This window comes from Benincasa hispida, chromosome 10 (genome assembly GCF_009727055.1).
Source record: "Benincasa hispida cultivar B227 chromosome 10, ASM972705v1, whole genome shotgun sequence".
In the NCBI taxonomy this organism is placed as follows: Eukaryota; Viridiplantae; Streptophyta; class Magnoliopsida; order Cucurbitales; family Cucurbitaceae; genus Benincasa; species Benincasa hispida.
The window spans coordinates 17,907,594-17,927,950 of NC_052358.1; the positions used below are offsets into that span (position 1 = coordinate 17,907,594).

General features: G+C 34.5%; 1 protein-coding gene across 1 annotated transcript; it reads right to left on the reverse strand.

Annotated features, from left to right (window-relative positions):
* Positions 1-8,351: 8,351 nt before the first annotated feature.
* LOC120088179 (nardilysin-like) lies at positions 8,352-20,239 on the reverse strand. Its single transcript, XM_039045293.1, has 19 exons — positions 19,698-20,239; positions 19,374-19,449; positions 18,851-18,897; positions 18,191-18,303; positions 17,130-17,203; positions 16,615-16,710; positions 16,401-16,520; positions 15,025-15,258; positions 14,673-14,821; positions 13,898-14,054; positions 13,337-13,489; positions 12,416-12,795; positions 11,988-12,137; positions 11,702-11,884; positions 10,832-11,035; positions 10,597-10,703; positions 9,647-9,800; positions 8,940-9,061; positions 8,352-8,849 (listed from the first exon to the last, which is right to left on the reverse strand). Exons 1-19 carry the CDS (start codon positions 20,088-20,090, stop codon positions 8,606-8,608), a joined length of 3,156 nt encoding a protein of 1,051 aa, XP_038901221.1. The 5' UTR covers positions 20,091-20,239; the 3' UTR covers positions 8,352-8,605.
* Between the last annotated feature and the right edge of the window lie 118 nt (positions 20,240-20,357).

The window sequence follows — 20,357 nt, forward strand, 5'->3', positions numbered from 1 at the left end:
ATTACACTGAACCTAATTGATTATTTTATACACATTTTTATTGTATTTGTCTTTAATGTTCTCCAATATAATATTTTGTGTTTCAGGTTATTGGGAGCTGTACAAAATTATCAAAACATATGGCGGACGATGAGTCCTCTCATATGTTTTCACATTGGTGAGTGGCATCTTCCAGGGTGATGAGATAATTCAGTTTTCAGCAAAATGTCCCATCGCCTTGTAATACTGAACCCCTATTGCATGATATTGACTTAAAGACTAGAGATTGGTCCGAAAAGTTGCACATTCGTGCAAGGTTTATTGCAGTGGGGGTTTCTATTGAACAGTTTGACAGTGATGTCACTCAAGACTATATTCATTGGTATAATAATATCACAAGGCGTTACGTCACTCGTCCGAGAGCTGTTGTGGGTCATTTGGTAAATGAATGAATATTATCTAATTATTTTTAATTTAAATTTATTTTAAATATTATCTAATTGTTTTATAATTCACAGAGATCGAACAATAGTAGACTCGTGATGTTGCGAATGATCTGAACCAGGTTTTTGCTATATGTAGTGACAACCAAAGCTATATGGAGGAGATACATTATATGTACGATATACCAATTATTCCTCCACCAGCTCCTAGACGTAGAGGGCCTGTAGGGGAAGAAGATGAGTTTGATGAGGTTGCCCATAATGTGGAAGAGTTGCCCCTGTGATGCAGACACAGAGTCAAACTGATTATGTTAGTCCGATGATGATGATGCCAGCATTTGGTTCAGGACATTATGACTCAGAGGCTGGTCCTTCGTCTTCATACGTGCATGGACATGGTCGGGGTCGTGGAGAGCATAATGAATATTTATATGATCAAGCGGCTGCAGAGGTACCAGAGTAACATCAAGAAGAACCAGAGCAACCTCAAATTCGAAGTCAACGACGACAACCAGCTCGAAATCGACGACGTCTACCTTGTGGGACACATTGATTTTTGTAATTATTTTTATATAAATGAGATATTTTCATTTACACTTTTTTATTTTTATGAGATATTATTTTTTTAAATTTATTCTTTTTAGAGTTTAAATAAAATAATAAAATATTTTTAGAAATTGTTTTTATAAAATGGGAAAAAAATAAGAAAAAGGTCGAATGTCTAAATCATTAAAAAGAAAAAAAATTCTAAAGATCCTAAGTCGAATTTTGAACCCTCGACCTATTAAAAAAAAAAACAACAATATTTTTCTAAATAGTTTCAAAAGTACAGTATTTTTCTAAATAGTTTTTAAAATTACCATATTTCTTTAAATTTCCCTGCAGAAATCACTAGTCTCACGATGTTAATATAATGTAAGAGATTCACTCCAGCCTCAAAATTTTGAGATTATGATGATTTGACGACTTACAAATGAAAGAAATGGTGTCTTACAAACAGCACAGGCATGGCAAACAAGACTTTTATAAGGAACTTGAGAAACATTACAAGCTTTAAGAATCTGACAAACAATATTTGGTGCTGAAAGGCCTAGGCGCCAATGCCAAATATCAGAAATAAAAGCAGGGAATTAGAAGACCAAATATTGGGAAAATACATATTAACAGCAGCAGAATGAACTTCGATATGTCCTGACAAAATAAACATCAGGATGAAACTCAAAGTAGACATGATTATCAGCAGCAAATTTTCAAACACGAATTAAATTTTTTATTATTTGAGGAACATGGATATATTTTAGATGAAAAATAGGACAGGGAGGTTTAGCACTAAATAAAGAAGAAGCAGTGTGTAAAGCTTAAGCTTGCAGACCTGCACCGTTATCAACTTTGATGTCATTGCCTCCATTGTAACAAGACCGAACAGAGAGATTGTTGAAATCATTTGTGACATGGTTGATAGAGCCCGTATTTGGATATCAGCTGGTATCGATGTCCAGAAAATCTTGATTGAGCAGTATATCAGACATTGATCCATTAGTTTGAACAGGAGCATTATTCTGACTATGAGAAAATGGAAAATTACGATTTCCAGAAGTAGAGTTATTTCCTTTCTGATAGCCTCCTTCATAACGAAAGTAACACCAAATAGTTGTGTGACCAAGATGTCCACATATCTTACATTGCGGCCTGCTGTAATTATTCCGGTTTTGATGAAAGAAGCGTCTGCCACCGTGATTGTTCCTATTACCTCTACCTCGATAACCTGGATGATATGAACACTGTGATTCAGAAGAGAAATTACTTGTGTCTTTCTGAGCTTGATGTTGAGCAGTAAGATTGATTGAAGGTAAAGAACTATCTGGTGTAATCATATTTCACTCATTACGGGCTTCTTGTAACAGAAGAAGAGAGTAAACCTTCTGAAGTGTTGGAGGTTCTGTTTGAGCAGAAATTACAGATATAGTGGATTCAAATTTTGCCCCCAATCCGGCAAGGATATATATTACCTATTATATGATCTCTTGAAATATTGTAACCAGCAGTAGTCAGAGAATCAACTAAATTTTTTATCTTAGGAAGGTAGTCTTTCGAGCTTAAATTTCCATTCTTCATATTTTGAAGCTTGAGTTTTAATTGCATAACCCTAGCTAAATTTCTTGGTTGAATTTTCTAAACCTCCTTGGTGATTGAACAATCGATCACCTCTCCCAGGATATCTTCGAAAATTAAACCAAAAAGCCACGAGATGATCAGTTTATCTTGACGTTTCCAAGTATGAAACTCAGGATTTGCCACTCGAGCTAAAGACGATGTAGAATCATCCGAAATTTCAACAAATCGTAGTGGAAGTTCTGCATTTTCTTCAATGTGGTTTTCTAGTCCCTAACCTTCTAATGCCGTTAGTACCTGAAGCTTCCAGATCAAGTAGTTGCTACTATTCAATTTAACTTTAGCAATTTCTTCTTCTGGTATGATCAATTGAGACGATAAACTTGGCGCTATAAGATCCGAATTCGTCACCGTACAATCATCAAAGATTTAATAGCTCGCTGTTAGCCTAGACTGAGGCTCCGATACTAGCACAAGAATTCAACTAAAAATGACAGAGGAAAACGAGAGAATGGGCATAAACCACAAAATGACTTCATCTCTTATCGAAACTGATCAAAGGTGACATGGAAGGATATATAATAAATTATCGTCAGAACGTCATACACAAACTATTCAGTTATCACTATCACAATACCAGAACATCTAAACGAATAACAGCGGCAACGCTACTCAGAAAACTACTGTTCTTGCGTAACATCTTCAACAGTAAGTACTCGTATCAGTGAAAAGAATAATATGATTGATCTCCAAATAAAATGCAGTACCTCCGCCATTGAATCTGATTGCTCTCTGCAGTTGAACAGCATTAGAAGAGCGTCCCTCAGCCATGGCAGGATCGAGCTGGTCAAGAGCCTTGTTGAAATTCGAAAGATAAGACGCATGATCTCTCCAACAGAGCTCCATAGTCATAAGGAAGGACAGGATAGGCAATCATCCAGCCCAGCCAGAGTGAAGCCTAATCCGTCATTTTCACTCAGTATCAAAGTTTTCCTGCTCCGCATCAGAGCCATTTCTCAAAAATTTCTCCCATTTCTCTCTTTCCTTGCTTGTTTCCTATATTTGTATTTGCAGCGTTTACGCGCGCCTTTCAACTTAATAGCCTACGCCTGTAATTCAATTTGGATTGAAAAATACTTAGCATTGGAACCACTCTCTTCCTCCATCTTACCAAATTATTCGATCACGGTTTATCATACGATAAATTATATGTTTTAAAATATATATATTTTAATTATTTTTACTATATATATGATGAGCGTGAAATAATAAAAAAAAATAAGTGATACTCGAGATATACCTGAGATTCACTATTAATGAAAGGCAACACAAGATTCTATTACTTAAATCTATTTTCGAATTCTATCATCTAAATAGGACAATTTCTGAAAATAACATTTTTATATTTTCATTATATTTCGATTTTGAATTTTAGATTGTAAAATGCATAATTATATTAAACAAAGAAAAAAAATTAAAAATACAATATATCATGTTAACTCAATACATTTTTTTAAATTAAAATATGTTTTATATAATGTACTATAAATTATATAATATTTAAAAATAATAATTACACAAATTTTTAAACATAAAACATGTTCATAAATAAATTAATATTAGTTTGTTGTCAACTAATAATATATGATGGGTAACTACAACTAGTTTTATGATGTATAAATATAGTATCAAACACATTTAAATCATTGTTTAAATTAGAATATAATTTCTGAATTTGCTACTAAACATGTATTTAAAAACATGAAATACAACCATGTTTTCATTAATCTCTTGTTCCCAAATTTACGTTTTTAGATTTACTACCAAATTGGTAGACGAGTAGGAGGTACTAGTGTCGATTTATATTGCAAAAGCCCTCCCCTTTTTTTTTGTTATTGCCATAAACGACCTAAAATTGCATTCAGTTATACTTTTTGTTTTTATTGTCATTGTTGTTCGTATGAAGAAAATACTTGGGTGCATCTATTTTTATGCATCACTCACATAAAAAAAAAATAATAAGAAGAATTTGTCACATGGAAAATTATGATTGGACAATTTGATGAGATTGTTCGGGATGCACCTAAGTATTCTTTCTTCGTAGAATTGAGTAATACTTAGTGATGTTGCTTTTAGTTTTTTTTTTTTTTTTTTTTTTTTTTTTTTTTTTTCTTTTTTTTTTTTTTTTTTTTTTTTTTTTTTTTTTAGTTTGCATCTTCTAATTTTTCTATTATGATGTTCATTTAAACACTTATTTTTAAATTTTAAAAACAAAAACAAGTTTTTTAAAAACTATTTATGAGTGAAAATAGTGTATATAAATTTAATTTCTAAAAATAAAATGGTTATCAAACAGACATCAAATAGTTATCAAACAAGTTTAAACTCATTAGATCTTTCATTTCCATTTAAGCCCCGTTGATAACTATTTAAATTTGTGTAATTGCAGCACGTTTAGGGCCAATAATTAAGGCCACGTTTATCCCACTAAAAACGTAATAGATCAGTGGGAATAAAAAAAGTGGACTCCATTTGATTACTTTTGATATTATTTAGTTGTGTTCACACATGAGCTCCACATGCATGTCTATAACGAAATAACGCAATCTAATTGATGAAAAAGTACTCAATCCAATTGAACTTGAGAATTATATCATATCGTTATCGTTACCATTACGGCTACTACTATTGTTACTGTTACAGCTGAAAAATTATCAATTTTGACATATTTATTATTATCGTTACCGCTTGACCCTCAGAGGTAGAGGTAAGGGTAACGATAATAATAGATTTGACAAAATTCATAATTTTAAGTAAAGACGATCAAAATCAATCCAATTATGTTTGTGATTCAAATTCATTACAATTGATTCATCAATGAAATTTCATTACGATTACATCGATTTTTATTATGGTTTGATAAACATGGCCTAAGTATATAGCAACATTTTTAAAGAAGTATAAATATAATAAAATCTATCAATAATAGACTATAAACTTCCAGAGCTGGATCTTAATTTTACTATATCTACAAATTCTTTTACATTGTATTAGTTGACTAATACTTTGAGCGGATGCCCTTAAGAACAAGAGGCCAGAACACATATATCTGTTCTTTTTTCCTTTTTTCCTTTTTTCCTTTTTTTTTACTTTTTAAATAACTCCAAATCAAAGAAGTAATAAAGTTCCCTCGACATACACTTTTTTTTTTTTAGCAAAAACGATCAAATAAGAATTGTACTAATATTCTAAAAAATTGCGTGTAGAGAGTTTAATTTTAAATTTTGGATATTTATATTTAATACAAGGAGAAATACAATGCTGTATTCTCTCTCCAATCACTACAAAATAGTTAAATTGCAACTCTTTTATTCCTTATAATCTTCTTTCCTTCTTTCTTTCTTTCTTTCTTTCTTTCTTTCCTCTTCCTTTTTTTTTTTTTATAGGAATAAGAAATATAAAAAAATAGATTATATTGGAACTCTTGTATTGCAACTCTTGTATTAAAGAATTAAATTTCAACTATTGTATTCCTTATAATCTACATTACAAAACTCAGTTAAATAGAATTGATTGATTTTCAAGCTCATGGCTATCTTGACCGATCAAGAGCATAACAATCAGACAATAGATGTGATATCCCAAATTGGTTTGAAATTAATTATCTTCAATTATTTGGAATTATATTTTCGATTTTTGGAGTTTGACATTAAATTAAATGTGATAAGATAATTAAGTTTATATTTAGTGATTTGGATTTGTGGATTATTTTTGTGAGAGATTGAGAGGATAAAGGAAGAAAGGAAAAGAAAAAAATATATGTATATTGGGTGTTGACTGGTCAAATTAGGGTTTGACTTAATCTTAATATATATATATATATATATATATATAAGTAAGGTTAAAAAGAAAAAATAAAAGAAATTTAGTTTTTCCCTCTTCTCCACGCCAGCAGTTGTGAGCCCCCCACCCAATCCACAACTTTTTCTTCTCTTCCATTCGCAACCCACACGAGAAGCTCCAAATCTGTCATCCCGCACCGCTTTGACCACATTAGTCGCGAGTTCTCTTAGCTGTGACCCAGCGCCGCTCGTTCCACCAGAGTTTCAGATCGCGTCGTAATCCAGGCGCAGCCCACCTGATCTCCAACCACGATCTCCAGCCGCCTGCTAGCACCGTCGTTGGAGTCTAGCTGCCAGATCTGAAGCCATACCACTATCCATAGTCGTCCATAGCTGGTGCTTAGCGTGTCATTCGTGTGGGTTTTTGTCGGGTCGTCTGTTCGTTTCAACGTCCGCTGTTTGGTCTGCAGCACTCATTCATCGTCGATCGTTGGTCACTACCACTAAGTCATCGCTTTACATTACCAGATTTTTAGAGTTCGATGGGTTCTGGTGAGTTGATGAGATTTCGTTGGGTTGTTTCCGATCTACTAGTATGTGGTTAGTTTAATTGAGTTTCAAGTGTGGCCATGGTAGGTTGGTCTAATTTCAGCTTTCTCACGCTGCCTTGATCATAGATTTAATGTTCTGGAAGAATTCGAAGAAGTTTAAAGAAATTTCCAACAAGGTTGGGTCTACAATCGGTGAGTTTTGTTGGGTTCTTGTTTAATGGTAGATTACCCATTAAGCTTTATGCTGGTTTAAGTTTGTTACTCACAATGTTTGTGTTAGATTGGAGCTTTGAAGGACTTTAAGGCACTATTAGAAACCACTGGGTTTTTGTAGGTTATCTTAAGTTTAATTGTTGGGAATTTAGTCATTATCTTACTGGTGATATGTGCATAGGCTGAACTACTTGGTGGACGTCTTTGAGTGAAATCTTAGATCGGTCTTGTTTGGACCTCCATTTGGACCAGTGGTTTAAGGATAGTTGAGGCCAAGTGTGTTGGAAATTTATGCTTTATGGGATGAAACTGGTTATGATTTATGTTTTAGGCTTTGGATTAAGAAGTTTGATAAACAAAGAGACAAAATCGTTTGGATTTAGTCTAAGGTAAGTGATTTACTACTTGTTCGCACTCGAACCTAAGTTGATGTTAATTCTGTTTTGATGGTTGAATTGCTATGACTTGCTATGGTTGAACTATTGAGGGTGTTCTGGAAATTTGCTAAGTTTGAATGATGGATGGACCGTTGAGACTGTTCTAGAAACTCTCGAGTAAGTATGTTCTAAGATTATGATTACATGCTTATGACTATGTTAGATTGATGGTGATTGTTAGCATTCCCCTAACAAGCTGTGTACATCCCCTGTGTATGTTTTGACATCCTTATGGGATCTCCACCTATATTTATGATTTTTTTGTGCCTTCGGATTCGCTCCTTATGCCTATGCTTATGCATATACCGAGATGCACACCATTTGTCTTATTAGGAAGACTAACCTATACACTTAGTGGGCCCAATAGTAAGACTTACATAAAGATATACCGACGTATGACGAGGAATCCGTGACAGGGTCATTGGAACTTGACATTGCTTCCGCACATGATTTCTCAAAGTGTTATGTTTTGTTTTAGTCAAATATTTAAATTATTCGATTGTTTTAGTCAGATATTTATTTAATTTATTTTGAAGTGGATTAGGGATACCCAGTATTTTTATTTTATTTTATTTTATTATTTTAGAGCTTTATTTAATGAAAAAAAATTATTTCTTTTATTGGATTTTTTTCTAGAAATATGTTTACAAGCTTAGGCATGCATGTAGTGGCGTCCTTGAAGTATATTAGAAAGTTAGGTCTTTACCTATAAAGCAGCTCAAGCAGACCCTATTTAAAACTAATACATACAAGAAAATAGAGAATATAACTTTATGTTGAGGATTTGAGGCTTATTTTTAATTAGTAAAAAAAAAAAAAAAAACTCAATATTTCTAAAAACTTCCAACTAAACAATGATATCACCTCTAGCTATTGTATACATGTCCCAAATTCTTATTATTTCCTCTTTCATTCATATATTGTCACCCTCTTCCAAGAAATCTAAATGCATTAATAAATCCCTTCTCAAAAATGAATAAATTAAACCAACGGTTGTGATTTACTACTACGATTCTCATTTACCTCCCTCAACAAAGGCTTGGGTAGAACATTGACGACATCTTAAAAGCTTCGATGTCTTTAATGGCTACTACCGATTTCAGTGGCATCTCGGCTTCGATCATGTTTGCCTCACAACCCCATACTCGAATTGCAAGTCTACGACATTTGGGTGATGATTCTTGCATGTATGTTTTGTACCATTCTATAATGTCGTTCTTTTGAATGTTCTTCAATTCCTCAGCTTCCTTCTGTGAGAAATCAAACATGTACCTGAACCGATATTCCATCTCAGTAACGGTAAATATCTGTCATTCAGAAGTTTGATGCATGTATTGGACCAAGAAAGAAAAAGAACAATACCTCTTATCGACAATTTGATTCCATAATCTATTGGTCTCGTAAGAGAGTGATGGATCCTTCTCCAACAGCTTACCGATTAGTCCATTTTTATAATTCTCAAAAGAAGCTTCATCAAGACCAAGCTGCCAAAAAACAAACAAACAAATTTTCAAGATATGTATATGATAAAATAGGATTATGGCAGAGAAATTCCTATACTTTTTGTGCCAGAACATCAAAATAGGACAACTAACTTTTTATTATAAATCGAACTTTCATTTGAAACGAAAAAGAAAATTTAAAAAGATACAAGGGCTTACAAAATAAAGCCTCAAAAAATAAGAGAATAATTTTTAAAACATTGTCAAGAGAAACAAGAAATCTTAAAGAGGGTAAACATCACTCAAAGACCTCTTCATCCCTCGAAAGTTCTATGATCTATCATTCCTCTCATCTCAAAGACCTCATGAGATGGTAAAAATTCCGACTTACCACAAAAGCCTATCTTTCTCACAAGATTAAAAATCAAACCGATGAGATCGATTAAGTTTTAAAACATATGAAACCATATATATCCATTGCACAAAACTGCTATATAAACTGTGAGAAAATGAGGAGACAGCTACTACTCTAACTCCACTAAAATGACGAGACAGAATCTCAAGTAATGTTCATATGATAAATTTATCAACTATTAGTAACAGTATGAGGAAGGGGCTTGCACTGACCAGTAGTTCTTTCAAGCCAGTTATGAAGTTTTCAAATCTCTCTTGCAAAAAGATTGGACTGTACTCGGATGATTGAACAGAGAAACAAAAACCATATATCCGGTATGTTATCCGCGGACTGCATTGGACAACATAACCAAGTTGCTCCTTTGTCCTGTACCATTCATAAGTAGAACATTAACGATACATGTGCAAATCCCTATTATAAAAAATTTTAGTCGACATTTTTTATTTCATACACTAACAAAATTTCAGGAGTCTGAAAAGATGACCGGTATGGTCTATTCGCTTCACTCGCTTCGCTTGTATTGAAGTAATAGAATAAACTCTTTCAAACAAGTGAAAAAAGTGATATACATGCACTCACTTCACAATGATCAGATTGAATTAAATAACTTCATGGAGCAAAGTGCATTCTTTAACAAGCACATTGGTCCAGAAGATCTGTTCGGACACAATTCGCTGCTCCCTGCCTAGCTTCCTCCAGGCCAGGAAGTACTTGTATGCCTAGGCTCACTCTAATGATCAGAGTTCAGTTTCTTTACAAAAAGGAAACAGACAATAAGCAGGTGACTCAAGACTAGGAGCTGCGCCTCTCCCAGTTAAAAAAATCACATTTTTGATCCCCCAGTCCATTCCTAAATCTGAAAATGAAAAAAGAACTCTCCCAAAAGGACACAAAAACATTTGTCACATGCTTTCCCCCAGATTCACCAGATGCAATGGGGATAAGAAGAGGAAACTGAAACACTAGGTTGAACAATGAAATAAACGAAGGGGTTTCCTCAAAAGCTGATTTGGTAACAAAAAGTATTTCCAATCACAAAAAAGAAGAATGCAGAGAGCTCCAAGAGAAGAAAAACAAATAACATCACATCTCATCAGAACTTACAAAATAATAAAACAAAATATACTTTTCTATGTGAATGGATCTCCCTTAAAAAAATCACCTTAGCTGATTGAAAAGTGGCTCATCAATAATTTCATCAAATAAATCAATCAGAGCCTTTTGTCTGATTGACTCCATTCCAACCTCCGGCTCAATTTGAAAGTACAGCTGCACCATGAAACAAAAAGTAAAAGTGCGTCGAGAAACATGTTGACCTGTGCCATCAGATATGATCGGCAATGGTAAATCGGAGTTAGACTCCAGAGGACAAGGGAATAGATTTCGTTCGTCATTACCTCCAGCACAGAATTTCTCTCCAATTTATTTTTTACACTGACGTCTTTAACAAGATTAGCCCCAGGAGGTAAGCATATTACACGCTCATAATGCCTCATTCCAAGAGGAAGTGGTTGTACAGAGAAGTTGTCTTTAAATATGTTAGACAGGCTTATTGCTTCCTCTTCTAAGAAATTTCCATGGCAAAGTCCCTCAATGTAAAGCTGCCCAAAATGGAGAAATAAAACTGTCATCCTCAGAAAATAGGAATGTCCCCATATAGAAAATTTTAGAGAAATAAAATGATAATGAATTAACCTAAGTGTGGATACGAATACAAGACAGTTACTATGCCAAACAGACAAACCAAGCACACAGAAACGGACATGACAAGGACACATTTATTGAAATATACATTTTTTCTAAAACAAGTATCATTTTCATATCAGGAGATTTAAAGGCAATGAGTTTGTACATTAATAAGCTTAAAAATTTATTTTGATGTATATCGCTCTCAAAATTTATTATGTTTGTCATATATGTGTCTTTTTGGCATACAATATACTTAACAAGTGTTTGATGCATGTTTAATATATGTTCGACTTGCTGTGACTATGTACAACTAGTGTCTAACACATCTATTGCTCTAATAGGTGTCTAATACGTGTCGGAGTGTCTAGCATGTGTCAAACACAGACACACTAGCCAAACACTAACCAAACTATTGTGCTTCTTAGAAATCAACAATTCATTCCATTACTAAATGTCATGGCAACCACAAATTATGAAACTAAGGATAATAGAAGAAATGAAAAAATAATTGTTGGTGATACTCATTGTCAAGAATATGCAGCAGTATTTAAGATGTCTGGAAGACCACGTAATGATACCTGGGATAGAAGCTCAGGGATATGTGCCTTCAAATCGACAAAAGACAGGTCATTTAGGACATCACTTTTCTCGTCTGCATCATAGAATCTCTCACACAGAACTTGTAATCTCAAGTATGAAGAGTGGCTTCGAGGCTTCATATTGGTGTTTCTTAAATTCCTCTCCATATTTTCTTTAATTACCTTTACAAAGTCTGTGTCAGTTTTTCATTGTAAAACCAAATACCAGGAAGCAATCATTAAGACCTATCTCCCAAAAATCCAAGAATTAAATTATGCCATACACCTTAAAACGATCTTCAGAAGGCATAAATGTCTTGGCAGTTCCCAAAAGTTTGGACAAAAGATTAGGAAGCTTATCATTGAAACCAAACACCTTCAGCTCCAACTTGTCGCCAAAAATAGCCACCGAAGTTTCCAGCTTGGCAATGCTAGCCTGAAAAAGACAAACATGAGCTCGTTGTCTCATACATTAAATGGGATACAAAAATGTTGAAACTGTAGTCTTTCTATGTAGTCAGAGTATTACTGTGATAATTTCTGACATTAACCACTACGGTGATTACTGTCTTAATATAGAAAACAAGCCACAGACTCTTTAAGAAAACAGTTCAGACCCATAAATGAATAAGAATCCCTAAACCCCTCATACGAAATAGCCAGAAATGTAGTAATATAAAATCGCCAAGTAATATACGGACATAAGTGGTTAACCTGATATATAATCTCATTCAGCTTGTCCTTAAGGAGGTGAACAAATAACTCGGTCAAGAGACAATTTTTCACACTACTGTACCCCCCACTCAAATTAATACGAAAATATGTATTCGCCCGAGGAAGTTTAAAGGAATTATCCAGCTTGTACCAGAACTTCATCAATGGTTCATCAAGTATGCATCTTGGAGAAGATTCAAGCAGAAGATCATTACAAACTTTAGAAGCACGAATGGAAAAATCACACGGAATGAATTCATTCTGTGCAGGCAGATGAAGTGAAGCATCAATTTCAGGAGGGTCCCTCCACAGATCCATCAAAGAGGGAGGAATATCGTCCACAGAATAATGCGATCCAAACCAGGGTTCAATTTTGAAGTCTGAAAGAGAGAGAAATTTAGCAACTGGGCATTGAATATATCACTTATAATCTTAATAAATAGGCTGAAATTGTCGTTTTTTAGAAGAAATAAAAATTAATTCCAGCAAAAATATTGCATGGATGATTTAACCCCTCAGTCTTGAAAACCAATGGAAACATTTAACACTCACTCTACCTCCAGCCCTTGTCAATATTGCAATAATTCTTCTCTAAGATAACCATTTCTAATATCCCAAACCAGATGCATAATCTGTATTTAGTGTCAAAGAAGTACAAAGTTTTTTTTTTTTGTTTTTTTTTTTGGGGGGGGGGGATTCAAAAAGCCTTTTATCCCAACTTGAGTTTCAAATGGAAATTTCATAATCAGCTTCATATTTGTGTGATTAAATTCTTTTTCAGAAATATGATATCACAAAATATAACAAGGTGCAGGTGGGACAGGCATATATCTTTGATAGGTGGACAACATCATAGTTTTTGCTTCTTATTTAGTTTCTTCTGAAGCCAAAATTACCTTGTAGAAAACAAACCTGACATACCTTCCAACTTACTGAAAGATTTTGATACTATATCAACCCTCATGTTTTCGGGTGTAAAGAAACCAATAATATGCTTGACCAAATCCTCTTCCCATATCTTGTGTACGTAGTCCCCATAAATGACATGTTCTGCTGGATAAAAAGATAAATTCTCTGCATAAAAGAATTTAGACAAGTTAATACATTACTGGTGTTTGTAGCAAATAAAATTAGTTCCATCAGTGATCCATCATCATGTAGATAACTCGATATGAAAGCTGTGGTACTAAATCACCGTCAAACGACAGACTATTAAATTAATGTTACACGAATATTTCACATGCATGCTAATAACAATAATTTTGCGTGAATGTTAACCAACCATCCTTCTGCTCTTGCTTGACATTTTCTTGTCCTGAATCCTGATGGGTAAGCTAACCAGACAGCAAGTAATTTATTGTTTCAAATTAACACTTAACAAGTGAATAGAATAAGATTCTCAAATTTGTAATAAAAAAATATAATTAACATGATTATCCAAAATATAAGGACACCAAATTTAGAGTTGACAACATGAATAACCTGCAAGTTCTGCAGCATAGTCATCCTGAGGCTGCTCCTCGGCAAACCTAAATTCCATGTTTCCAATGTCCTGGAGTTCTTTAAAGATCCACTCTTGAGGAGAAACTTGCCTTAGCAACTTAAGGTATTGATAGACATAGCCAATAATCTCAAAGATCTGAAGAATGTTCATCCAGGATTAGCAAGCCATGACAAGCAAAAACTTGTATGGTTAAAACCCATACATTTTTATTCTTTTATATATCAGACATATTTCATTTCCAGAAAAAAGTAGCTACAAAAGCAAGGGGGCAAGATATCCAAAAAAGTACACCCAAGCTTTTTGTTACTGTAAATTTTCAGGCCCCACTCATAGAAATGGCGAAATCCAGGTGAACAACTTAAAAAAATACATATAGTATGTGGGGATATTAGAGTTGACTTAGCGTTCGTTGTCTGTACACTAAAATTGAAGATTCTAAAATCTTTCTAAAGGTGTACAGACAATAAATGCTAAGTCAACTCAAATAACCTAACATACTATATGTATTTTTTAAAGTTGTCCAGCCGGATTTTTCCATTTCTATGAGTGGAGCACCCAGATTTATGGCAACAAAAAGCCAGGTGTACTTTTCACCCATAACGGATCCATGGTTGATTTCATTTTCCTAACTTTCTGAGAAGAGCAAGCTCAAAACTTTAGTTGGTTTCCAAGATTAAGAGAATCATATAATATACTACCACAAGCAAATCTGCAATGAAAATATCCACCTCAAAGTAAAAGTTACAACATCACCTTCTCTTTACCAGAGTCAGTCAGATATATTGACATTCCAAATACATAAGCCATAGAAGACCGATACATTCCTTCATCCCCAACACCAGCAGATAAAGATGTTGCCCATCCTTTAGCCTTCAGGAAGAAATGCAAGCTTCCCTTGCCCTCTGGAAATTAAAGGTTATGAGGTTCAAGTTGAAATATAAAACAAGAAATGATGTTTGGTGCGGCCAATGAACTTAAGAATCAAGAGTTGGAAAGTTTTTTTGGAAAATAAAAACATCAATACTGGGAAATGTAGCATTTTTTTAGTTACATATAAACATAGCAAACTTTGGACTTAATATTGAAGAAGTCATGACAATCTCACCATGCCCAAGGAGATGGGCAATATAATCTTCAGGCTTCTTCAGATAATCGTGTTTAAGGCACGGCAACGTCCATGCTAAGTCAAGGATGTGAACATCTTCAACAGCCTCTAGCTTGTAAAGCTTCCCAGATTGCCAGATTGGATCTTTTACTGTGAACCTTGGCTTCGCTTGAACACCTTTTTTAACCTTACCAAACAATTCGAGAACCCAATTCTCAAGTATATCCAGAGGTTCTGAAATGCAATAGTTCATAACCATGTTAGAAAACTACCCAAGTAAAAGAAGGTGCATATAAGATTGGAAATCTTATTATTTGTCCAAATAACATTTACGCTTATAACAAAGCTGGTTCTCGCTCCTCTAGCATTTTAACATTTGTTTTTTTCATTTTCTCAATAAATAATCATATGGCCAAATCTAGGATAAGGAGCACAGAAAAAGCATGACATAAGGGTTGGATTGCAATGATAAACCTCAGGAAGATTGATTGCATCACCATAGAAGAAATTTCAAGTATGTCGAATTCTGACTTAGCAAATCTTGCAATTTTGTGGGGTGTTTGGCTTGAAAGAAATGGCAGTAGAGGACTTGATCAATCTTGAGATGTAGATTTTAATTTTTTCTTAGGGTAGTGGCCTCTACCTCTACGGCCTTTGGAATGGAAGCCCTTTTTATAGGTTGAGGTTCCTTTCATATGGGTTGCTTTTTTATATGCCCCTGTATATCCTTTCATTTTTTTTAATGAAAGTGTGGTTTCTTATGAAAATAAATAGAAACAAGACAAAAACAAAGCTTAAGCAACTCTTTCTCTTTCTTCCTTTTTTTTTCTCCTTTCTTTTTTCTTTTTTTGTGTGTGGGGGTGGGGTGGGGTAGGGTGGGGGTGGAACACCTGAATTCAAGCGCCCCCATGCCCAAAACAAGAAGATGGTCAATGGGCCTAGAAATGACAAACATGCAGCCCAAACCCGGCAAGAATATACTGAACTGATAATTGAAGTAAAAGTGAAATGTATGAAATTGGAATTCGCAGGACTCAAAATAGATGTTTTTCACAAGTGAAGGTTGAGTTGAGAATTCTTCTTCACCAAAAGAAAGTATTGATAGTAACTTCCATCATTGATGCTGTAGAATAATAAAAACATGTAACTAGAAAGTTTGGTGTGTATATATATATATATGAAAATCATACAGCTGAAATACTGAAAGATGTCATTTGTACTTAGCTAGCAAAGGCCTCCAAACAATGAATTTGAAATTCCATTTTCCTGCATTCTATATTTTGTGACATAACACATAGTATCTCAAGAAAACTGGTGTGTGTGTGTGTGGGGGGGGGGGGGGGGGGGGGGGGGGGGGGGGGGGGGGGTGGCCTCACCTCCACCAATGACAGTCAGCTTCATTAATCCACCATGGTAATAATCTCTGAACAGTTTCAATATTTGTTCTCGCAGATTTATACCCTTTTCCATTGCATCAACCAAGCTCTTCTTATTACCTTCCATTACAAGAAAATGAGAGATAAAAATGATCTTATCACATGACAAGACTGATCGATCAGAAAAAGAAAATAAGGCGATAAGTAGGCTAACCCCAGAAGAATCTGTTAAAAGGATGACCAGGTACGGATGAATAACATTGAAGTTGTTGAAGTCGGCATGCGTCATTTTGCAAAACCTGGTTGAATTCTATTTTTCATATGTTAAACATACAGTTAGGCAGTAAAAACTTGTTAGGAGCATGATAAAGTGTAAGAAACAAAGAGCTTGATCAGAAGATTGATCTGGAAACAATTTTCAATTTTATACTTCTAAAACTGATAAAAGAACTGTAATCAAGTGGTTTACAAAAGTTAATATATTATCCACTTGAAATCAGTGCGTACAAGCTTGTATTTTGTTTTAGGGAAAATTAACTTTGGTTTTCCTGAAAGATGGTCTATCCAAAAAAAAAAAAAAAAAACAACCAAAGGGAAACGAAAGAAAACAAATTTTAAGAAAAAGTTAAACAAACATGCATCCAATGAATTTTTATTCTCATAATAGAAAACCATTTTGAAAAACAGCTTTCAAATAGTCCATAATATTTCTAACGAGCAGGAACCTACCTGAATCAACCGCAAGTACCTCTCTTTCCATGGCTTCAGTTTTCACTAGAGGTGAAATGAAAAACTGTGAAAACCTGATAAGAAAACAGATCGATTTTGATATTCAACCAATCAGCTAGAAAAAGGAATGCACTACAACTAAATATCAAATCTCAGATAATCATCAGAAATGGACACGATTTTCCTTGCAATCAACCATTTCCTTAATATTTTAAATAATAAATACATTATATTAAGATTTAGGAATAGATTAAAACATAGTGATGAACCTGGATGCTAAACCTGGTTGCTACAATTAGAGTTTAGGGGTAAATTTTGTTATCCAAGATATATTCGGGAAAATCAATGAGAGATTTTGTGTTTTTTTTTTTTCCTCTCATCAGAAACAGAGACATATATTCAAAAAAGGAACCGTATAAAAGACAGTCAAGGGCAAAGGGAAAAGGAGATGTTTTTATACATAATACATTAGCTATATTGTTCTTACAATTCTCAATTAAAGAAAGGTGTTATGGTTCCACACACACACACACACACACACAGAGACCATCTATAAAAGCAACCATGGTTTTTAAAGAAAGAAAAAAAAAATGATGATGAGGGTTTTCTAGATAAACTTTTCAATTTTGCAGTGAATGTATGCAGCAGGATACACTCTGTGGGCTACTTAGTGGGAGTTTATTATATAGGATTTCTCCAATATTTCTTCTCTCTTTTTGATATGAGAAATACATGTATTGGGGAGAATTAGAAAAGACGTACAAATAGGTAATGGATATTTAGGTGCTCATTCCTGCTTCAAGTCGCAAAGGACACTAGAAAGGAAATCAGCCAAAATGTGAAGAACAGAGGAATTTGCTTCAGAGGAACCGTCTGTATTTAACTAAAAGAAAACCAGCTCTCTACAACTTATAATATTTTTGCAACCCTTCAGTTCTTTTCTGGCCTATACGGTAAAGGATATTCCAATCCGAGGGAGGATGGAGGAAAACAAAATACAGTACCAGGATATACAGACATGTTATTTCTTTCATGAAAATGCCGATGAAAACAATATTAACCTTTTCAAAGCACCTTTAAGAAACTCTCGCTTCACCTCAAAATGGTAACAGGTATGCTCTGCTTCTGTGTATGCATTTGAGGAACCTCCGTGCTTGGATAAATAACTATCATACTAGGAAAGCAAAGAGAGAAACTCAGACATCAAAGTAGTAAACTTTCATTCAAACCTATTTCATGCAAAATCTGATATTATGCACAATGGCTTTTCAAGCATAAAATTTGTCTTGCAAAATATATCATATCAATAGCCAATCTTCTATTGAGTTTTTAGACATTCAAACCTATTCATGCATTCAGTTCTTTATCCTTCAACGCCATTATTCTTTCAAATGGAAAATAAATAAATAAAAATGCTTGTACTGTAACAATTTCTTTTTAGATAAGAAACACTTCATTGAATGAATGAAATAAGGGGAGAGCCCAAAGCATCTATAGGTGATTACTGCTTGTACTGTAACAATTTCTTTTTAGATAAGAAACACTTCATTGAATGAATGAAATAAGGGGAGAGCCCAAAGCATCTATAGGTGATTACTGCTTGTACTGTAACAATTTCTTTTTAGATAAGAAACACTTCATTGAATGAATGAAATAAGGGGAGAGCCCAAAGCATCTATAGGTGATTACTGCTTGTACTGTAACAATTTATACAAACAAACCTCGTTTTCATCTGGAAAATCAGTACTTCCCATGAAAAGCATGTGTTCTGCAGAACATGTAAGCATGTTATTTCCAAATTTCCAGATATTAAGTTTGTGGGCAAATGCCATAGTTCAGTATCAATAAACCACATCAGTAATTATGAAATAATGTAGTATTAACATTTTCTGGTAAACTAATGCAACCACCAGATAAAAGCGTTAAAGGATTAACTTGAAATGGTTAACCGTAAATGCATTCAAAATATGAAATGGTTAATCTTGAATGCATTCTATATTTATGGAATCTACTAGTGTGATTTACAAACTTCACATAATTAGTAAAGTAACAAATCACTGAGAGCCTGCTGCAGGTAAACAACAAAAATGTTCCCGAAGAACAACATCCACAACTAGCGGTATCTGAGGGAACCTCAACATTTATACAGCTCAAATTTTAAAGGCTAAATAAATTTCCGTCTCTGCCTGTAGATTTAATTGGAAAAATTCCAATGAAGTGTTCATGCAAGACAAATGAACTAACCTAGAAAATGAGCAAGTCCCTGCGCTTCAAAAGGATCAGAGAAGCTGCCTATTTCTACGCACATTGCAGCTGCAGCCTGTAATCGCAAATAGCCAAAGAAAAAAAAGTTAATGTACGAATTAAACATGCCAGTTCTAGAATTTCCTTACAATATTGAAAGATTCCTTAATTTCAATCGATTCGTACGTCAAAAAGCTCACTAGACCGAAATAATTCGATCAACTTACTCGTCGATATCATGTTCATCAAAGCTTATCCACACATTACTTATTTGAAACAATAGAGATGAAATCCAAAATCGTCTTACGTAAAACTATCACTAACCTTCTTAGTCTGAACAGCAGCTTTACTCCCCTTCCCTTTCCCTTCTTCATCAGTACCATGACCTTGCTCCTCCTCCTCCACCTCCTCTCCTCCTTCCTCTTCATCTTCTTGGCCGTCATCTTCCTCTTCTCCTTCGCTATCCTCGCTTTCTTCTCCTTCCTCTTCCTCTTCCTCCTCATCCTCCTCCTCCTCCTCCTCCTCCTCCTCCTCCTCCTCGCATTCTTCATCCTCATCTTCGGAAGGCTTGGGGCATCCATCCGGATAAATCTCAGGATCATGAACGAGCAAAGCAGATAAGCCATTCTCCAGCTGAATAAACCTGTAAAGCCTTCTATCATTCGGTGACTTCACCACTATATCGTCTGAGGAGAAAGTGAGGCGACTTGTGACCATCCTTGAATCCGCTCGAGCTCTGAGCTATGGAAATGGAGGATTGAAGAAGCTAGAGAGAAGAGAAAGCTTCTGCTAGGTCTACCGCGAAGCGAGAGTTCAGTGCGTTAGCCGTAATTAGGTTGTGTTTGTGCTACCGCGCCAAGCAAGAATTTTCCAGTTAATGCTATAATTTCTTTATTGAATGAAACTACGTGTCCGCCTTCTTGGCAAAATTGTACGGATGGCTCAATTTTATGGTCCAAAATGTCAAATGACTCATTTTTAAAA

Bases quoted from the DNA above. Each gene is read 5' to 3' on its own strand.
- LOC120088179 (XM_039045293.1), bottom strand. From the start codon at position 20,090: ATGGTCACAAGTCGCCTCACTTTCTCCTCAGACGATATAGTGGTGAAG. The intron at 17,204-18,190 runs GTTAATATTGTT...TTTTCTTATCAG, and splicing joins CTTAAAGGTGCTTTGAAAAG to GTTTTCACAGTTTTTCATTT. The intron at 9,062-9,646 runs GTCAGTGCAAGC...GTTTTTTGGCAG, and splicing joins CTGGCTTGAAAGAACTACTG to CTTGGTCTTGATGAAGCTTC.